We start from the raw sequence: 7,748 nt of genomic DNA, 5'->3' as shown, positions 1-7,748 counted from the left end.
TCAGTCCTGAAACATATGCAGACCATTTCTGGAAAACCAGTGATGGGGTCCTCAGCCACATCCTCCTCCCCTCCCTTCCCACAGTCTGTAATATAATCAATCATGTTACAGATTTGATACAAAGGTTAGTTCCAGACACTGAAAGTCAGTGGTCACCTGGTTCAAGAATTTGGCAATTAGACATGCTTTTAGAATGCTGTAAAAATCACTAACACAAATATTATGCCTATTTTTCTTTTTATTATCAATAGTAATACAAATCAGTTGTATTAGCATGATAATGAAAGTGACCAGTTTCATAGACATTAAAAATGTTTGTGCAAGTTAGAGAGCTCTGAAGCTATGTAAGGAAAAAAAAAAGAATTTACATTGTATAGTATAGCATACATAGTTTAGAGGCAGTTTTATTAAATCTTGCCATCACAATCACTTCGTCTATGCTAAACCTCTTTCTTGGTGTTAGAGATAACACCTTCCCCTCCCAAGAGGAACACCTGCCATTCCCATGAAGTGTGGAGATTATGGTGAAAAATCATAGCTTTTTTGTTCCTCTTCCCTCCTTCTCCCAACTATAAAGTCAACAGGAGGTGAACATTGCAACATATGCTTATAGCAATTAAAGAAAGCTTCTGTCTACATAAGCTCTGAGTTGAATTGATAAACAGTATCCTCTTTTTGAGGAAGAATTGATAGACCTGTCAGCCCCCAGTACTGGGTTAACACTTTGGAAAGCTTTAGAAAAAAGATCTTGGTGAGCATTTAGTTAGATGCATTTCCCCCCCACCTCTTACTACATTCCAGATTGTAGCTTTGTGCCTTAGACCCAAGGTATTCTTAGGCATTGTATTAGCCAGATAGGATTCAACTGGAACTTCAGATGGCTATTAACATCTTCCTGAAGTTTAATGCCCAGTAAATGTATGCATATGTCTTTCTCTTCATCAAGCCAAGTGTTCACCTAGAAATTGCAGTAAAGGCTTATTAGTCTGTATAGAACACGTGGCACAAGTCATTGAAGATGCACTTCATGCTGCATCTGTACTCTCCTCTGGAGAGATGCTCCTCAAAAAAAACCAAACTCAAAAAGAGGAGTCAAGTCTGCCTTTGCACTCCTGGAGTTTAACCTGTTTTTTTCATATAATGACTTAGCCCCTGTTATAATGGGGACTTGTCTCATAGATGTTTGCTCAAACCAGAAGGAAGACTGGAGCACTTCAATACTCACAGCTAAGCCACATATGGAAGATTGCATATAGCAGTAAACAGCTCCCTGACTTTATGTTAAGCCATCACGCAAGAATAATATTTGAATGCTTAAGTGCAAGTGCATAGTCAAGTCTTGCATGACCTCCAGCTTCAAATATCCAGTTATTTGCCTACAGCCATGCTCCAGAAAGATTTAAGAGCACATTATACTGGCAAAGAGAAGTCTTGGTCTTTACCTAACATGCAAAGGCTGCTGGAATATCAGCTTCAATACAGCCTTCAAGTTGCCCCAGCTACACAGCATGACTAGCAGGCAGCCACACACACCCCCCTCTTGCCAAAGTCCTCCTTGTTTGACATACCCCTAATGTGCAAGTGCTCATTTAGTTTAGAAGCCAAAGCTCCCTTTACTCCACTCACAGGAAGCCCTAAAGTCCAAATGAAGGATTTCTCTATGCCATTTTTTATTCACTCTAGTCAACCCACCTGATATTGATGTCCATTGATGTCCAGTGGAGCACACCTGGAAGTCATTCAAGGACCCTCAAATCCTATTGCCCTTATTTAGGAGGGCATGCATTCAGGCACTTCCACCATATGAGGTGGAGGCAACAGGATTCCAGTCCAGGTGAGCAGTTTTATTGCCTTCCTGGTACAAGTCAGAATGCTTGTTGCCCACTGTTATGAAGCAGCCAAGGTAGCTGCCTTGTTTATCATGTGTTCAGCTGTAACTGGAAAGTTAAACTGAAGTTTGTCACAAGTACAGACAAGGAATACTGAAAAGCTGCTGTATTTAGCCTCCAGGCCTAGTCTTTCTGGAAAAGGTGACAAGCACAGAATACTGAATAGATGCAGTAGCAAGCTATGAAGCAGCAAGCACCTTCTTCCAAGCAAGTCCATCTCGGTGCTGGAGCTTTATCAGTTAAAAAAACAAACCTGAGTGAGAACAGCACATGGACTGTAAGAACACTGGTGGGAGACTCACTGTTCTGAGCAGAAATTCATCTGTCCTATCAGATACTGTCAGGCACTTTAAGATTAAAGAGATCAAAGGTCAAGGCATGCAAGTTGCTTGAGCCAATACAGCTGAGCTGCTCATTGTGAGCTTTGCTGAGTTCATTATTCATATAGCAAGGAAAGCTTATTCAGTTTTGTTAGACACATTTTACAATCTGCCTCAGAGGGGCTTGACCTAGATATGCTTGTAATGTGAACTCAACTGTTGTTTATCCTTTAGGTTAATTAAGGACTTAACCTTTAGGTCTCAACTAAAACCAAACCTAAGTGAGTTGCCTTCCTCCAGAAGGAGACATTCATTTGCTGTATGCACAATATGCACTCAAAAATGGACTTCATCCATGGAAGTTCAAGAGGAAACTTTGTTAAGTGTTACAGCTCCAAGTGTCCCATTAGGTGCTTAGGGTTTAGACATAGGTGATACAGCTCAAGTGACAAGTTCTGCAAGCCAGCAGGCTCCCAGCCTCTGCTTCAAAACTGTATTGTCAAGTTGGCTTTGTAATACCAATTAATTACACTGTTCAAAGAGAAGTATTCCCAGAATTGGTTAACCATTCTTTCTGCGCATACAAGATAACATTAACAAAGAAGGAATTTAACTTGACAAGAAAGAAGATTACAGCACCTTTTATTTAGTACAGTTTCCCCAATCCAATGAGTTGCCTGACAAGTTGAACCAGTTATGGAAGACAATGAGTTTGCAATAAGTCCCTGTGAAACCTCAGGCCAACAGAGGTTCTGATATCTAACACATCTTACTTTTTTCAAAGTTCAGAGGTGGAATGCACAAGAGCAATCTAGTACATGTTAAAAAATGTTTTTTTCAACCTCAAATTACAATACTAAATACTGAACAGTATTTGCTAGTTCTTCACCTCAAGAAGAAACATTATTTGTTAATTTAGTGCTGCAGTGTGCTTCATTGAACAACCACATAGCATACTCCTTTCACCAAGTAACTGTGTTTTAAGCATCCAGTTAACAAGCAAGGTACAGTCACTACTTTAAGTCTCTCTACTGCTTCAAAACAGAAGCTAGCCATAATTCATTGAGAGGCTCCACAATCAGAAGAGACAGTTACTTTCCACAACAGTGACAGAAGTGGTTTTTGGCAACTGCACTTAATTGAAACTGTAACAGAAAGCCCAGTTCAGTCAGCTGACAAGAGGACCTGCTAAGTACTGACTTTTCCATTTCTAGGCTGGTTTTTATTGATCAATACGTGACCACCATTGCATAACTGACAGCAAAACTCAACCTGCATCCCCATGTGCTAGGTTGCTGTGCATGAGAAACAGTACATATAAAGTTAACAGTGAGTAACAGATGTGGCAACTGCTTAACTTCATTTGCTTTTTGACACCATACAACTCACTAGCCAGCTAATTGAGAGGTAGCATGTATGCCTTACCTATCCCAAGTCATGACTGTGTGATGTGACCTATCCTTACTCAAAGTTTTCATCTTCAGCAAGACAAGAGACAGATGCAGATATTCCCACTTTCCAACATGATCACAAGTGTTCCCATATAAACAAAACTGATGAAATCACTTTGATTTTCACTATTCCAGTACCAGGGAGGGGAAGGATGATAGATGTAGAGTGAGTGTAACTGAGTCTACCCACAATACATGGAAGAAACCCAGGACATCATTTCAAGGCAATGGTGACAATATTAGTTCTTTTGAAGAAAGGCTTACAGTCATTTTCTCACCCCATATCACTACTTTAAGGATGATAAGACAGACCAGCAGGGAATGCATCTAGCCAGTATTTAAATATCAATTTTTGCATTGCCTAAATAAGTCTGAATTGAGTCCATAGGCTTGATTCATGAATGCTGTATTGACTAAACAGAACATGGAAGAAAGTTTGTTTTGAGTTGACTCAAGTGTCAGTTGCTATTTCTTACATGGAACATGGGGAGTAAGCCAGCAGATTTCAGTGGAAGTAGTATCAGTGAGGACTAACAGAAGATGGAGACTCAAACCCTTTACCAGACATCATCTAGCTTTTCTGCAGTTTGCAACATCAAGGAGGGCAGTAAGAGTGAAAAAATGTTTGAACCTGAACAGCTGTGCTTGTTAAGGCTAGTAGAGGTTCAAGAGAAACATTAGAGTAAACTAGGAAGTTAATATGGAAGTACTTTGTATAACCAAGCAGAAGGATTGTAGTTCTGAAACTATTTCTAGTTTTGAAAGACACTGGGAAGACAGAGCCCATTTCAGTTTAAGTAGGCATAGGTTTTGTTGGATACCAGAAATGCTTTCAAAGTTCTGTTTTCACATTTTGAAGGTGTGATACGCAAAGCAAAAGACAAGGGAGTCAATACAGACTTCCTTTCATGAATCCAGCCCTATATCCTTAGTGGTATCTTATCCATGCCACCTGTAGATAGATATTTACAGTTCCCAAGCATCACAGTAAGCAACATCTTTCTTTAAAGCTTTTCTTGTTCTTGCCACTTTTCTTGCCATTCTTGTCTTTGTTTTCTGACATTTTCTTTGCTCTTATTTCTCTCATTAAATCAAAGAATACCTAGAAGGGAAAAATAAAGAAAGATTAAACAAGATCTACCACCAGAAAGCAGATAAAAAGTACTGTATTCAGCAGCAAATAAAGATGTAGCACCACACTGTACCTAATACAGCAGAAGTGAGTCTAGACATAGATCCCAGTGACGAACTCAACATCAGAATTATGTAGCATGTCAAGCAGTAGCACAATCTTACCTGGCTATCAAATCATTCAACAGCCCTGTTTTAAAAGCTTTTTTACTGAATATCAGTCTTGCACAAAAGTAGCATTTAGAGTTCATGAGAACGTTTGTCTGTGCCTAGCAAACATTTCCAGGCAAATCACTCTTGTTAACTATGCAAAGCATTTAGTCCAGTCCTTTCCATGTTGTTACAAGCACACTCTGCTCAGTAGTATTCTGCCTGTTTTATAATTAAAAAGCTGCAGCATTCAAGTGACAGTGTCAGGCACAAAAATTTCTCAGACTATGTTGTAAGGAATATTCAGAGAAAGTCATTACTCTGATGTTCTCTCCAAAATTCTAGCTGATTTCACCCCTGTACACCTGATGTCTAGGTACCTACCACTTAAGACGCAACAGTTGTTTTACTGTAGAGTTATTGGGAAAAATGATTTTTAGGATTACAGAACAAGAGCTTAGTGTCATTCTACAGAGTGAGGCTTTTTTTTTTTTTAAATGGGGAACTACACAAGTCTTTCATACTTGGAAACAAAACCATGCTACTGATCAGGAATAGAATAGTTCATCATTCAGAACCCTCTTAAGGATTTTTTTTTTATTCTGCTACAGTGTCAATGCACAGTCATCACAATGGCCAATAACTTGTCTTAACGTACACAAAACAGTGCTTATATAGAGGATAACCAGTATGTCATGAGCTAGCTATAGAAGACCTATGAGAGCAAGTCTAGGACATCATGCTAGTACACTCCAGACACAGCTACTGATCAGAAAGCTAGTCTGTACACTCCAGACACAGCTACTGATCAGAAAGCTAGTCTAAGTACAAAACAGGCTAGGCATTTGCTATTCACATGAGACAGCTCATAGGCAAAAGCAAGTCTAGGTATTAATGTTTTACTACATCACCCAGTTTATGCATCTGACAGTGACTCTCTAGTAACATTCTGCAAGTCAGAATGGTTCTTTACCAAATTTAAATTATGCCATGTCCTTTATAACCAAAAGGTCTCAATTCAAGAATTTCATATATAGTGTTTTAACCAATAATGAGAGAGCTAGAGTTCCTACTAGGTAATTTATGCACCAACAGCATTTCCATTAGTAAACTAATATAGACTAGAAGAACAGGAAGCTGTCTAGAAGAACTTAGAGTACAGCTAGCTGCAAATGTTCTTTGTCTAAAGAGAAAACTGCTTACAATTTGTAATCTTTAAACAAATGCAGATTACCAAGCCACACATTTGGAGTCCTTAGGGGACCCAACAGTAATTTCAGATCATCTTCTGTGGATTGGTGAAGTAAAAGGCACCCTCTTCAAGAAACCCCCGCTACACACAGAATGAAGGGGAGGCTTGAAACTGATTTTTCCCTACTACTGTGCAAACACTCCATAGTCATAATTCATCTCTCTTCCAGAATAACCCACCACCACTGTTTATGCAAGAAGCCAGCAGCAGACACATGCTGAGAATTACTGTTCTAGACCAGCATGGCCAAGTCAAAACAGGACAGGGACACAGCAAGAAGACTTCTTCTCACAATTCAAAGTAGTCTTGGCAGAAAACAAGAAAGAAACCTTTAACATCAGCCACACCATACGTAGCTTTGTAGTGAAGGGGGAACAGTTTATAAGTGTCTATAACATGCTATTTATTGCTGTTATAATAGGACACAGCCTATAAACAAAATAACATACTTCAGGGAATCCTTAAACCTATTTACCCAGTGTACTATTGGAAAGCTATTGGTTCAGGTACAAACAGTTAAAACAAGACAATAGCATTAACTTGTACTGGGTCTCTGGCTCCAAGCTAGGTATTTGCTTATGTGTACACATTCCAGTAAGTTCTTTTTTTTTTTTTTTTTTTTATGATCTACGCTTTCATAAGACTAACTATGCATTTGCTTTTGTCCCAGCAAGGGTCAAGAATTAGTCACTCAGCTACTAAACAAGTAGTAATGATCTAATTGAGCAAATGTCATTTCTCTTACCTTATCTACATTCGCTCTAGTTTTGGCAGAGGTTTCTACGTACTGCACACCCCACTCCTCTGCCTTACTTCTAGCCTCTTCTACAGGCACTTGTCTGCGCTCTTCCAAGTCAGATTTGTTTCCCACTACCAGCAAAGGGATTTTATCCTCTTCAGCCTTCACACGCAGGATCTGTTCCCTAATGCAAGTATTCAAAATAAAAATATCTGTGTTAGTAGTAGCAACAAAAACTCCACCCTTATCAAGGGTGGATCAAGTGGTCTGCACATTACTAGTGTTTACAACAGTACTTAATAGTACATTTCCCAACAGCTGAACACACACTTAAAATTATTCCAAGTGTAGCATACTAATGCTACAGGCTTTACAATAATAAAAGTCTCACACTTCCAGAAAGGCAGTTATACCATTTAGGTAGTAAGTTTACTAACAAGACTCTAATAAAGAGCTGTATGGCAGAAGAGCAACTCACAACAGGAGTTCACATCTGAATGAGGAAAAGAGTACAAGTGCCACGTTTGCCAAGTTTCACCTTGGCATTCAGTCACCATCTTCAATTTCCAGTCTATATCCCACCTCAATACCAGTCTGGGCAACATCAAGGCTTTGCCAAGGCAGTAGGTTGAGAACAGGACAAGTAGCTGGCAGAGATCATTCTTAATGCCTACCTAAATTGTATACAAATGAGAGTTACTAAATAGTGCTGAACTAAAATGCTAGCAACCTTCCTCCTTGAAAGACTCCAAGAAAATATTTGAGCCATCAGCATTAACCTAGCTATCCTTTGTCATTCTAAAAGGACTTATCAAT

The 7,748-nt window shown here is 39.2% G+C and overlaps 1 protein-coding gene across 2 annotated transcripts in view; it reads right to left on the bottom strand.

Annotated features, from left to right (window-relative positions):
- Positions 1 to 220: 220 nt before the first annotated feature.
- The window catches only part of RALB (RAS like proto-oncogene B), a 56,108-nt gene continuing 48,580 nt past the window's right edge, over positions 221 to 7,748 (bottom strand). For both annotated transcript variants that reach the window (XM_050899824.1, XM_050899823.1), the window contains exons 4-5: positions 6,939 to 7,116; positions 221 to 4,762 (exon numbers count right to left, since the gene is read on the bottom strand). In XM_050899824.1, coding sequence (XP_050755781.1) covers positions 4,643 to 4,762; positions 6,939 to 7,116 — 298 coding nt within the window. In that variant the 3' untranslated portion in view covers positions 221 to 4,642. The remainder of the gene's footprint in view (positions 4,763 to 6,938; positions 7,117 to 7,748) is intronic.

Source organism: Gymnogyps californianus, chromosome 7 (genome assembly GCF_018139145.2).
Source record: "Gymnogyps californianus isolate 813 chromosome 7, ASM1813914v2, whole genome shotgun sequence".
NCBI lineage: Eukaryota > Metazoa > Chordata > Aves > Accipitriformes > Cathartidae > Gymnogyps > Gymnogyps californianus.
Note: the sequence above shows the minus strand (reverse complement) of the source record. Positions and strands in the feature narration are given on the sequence as shown.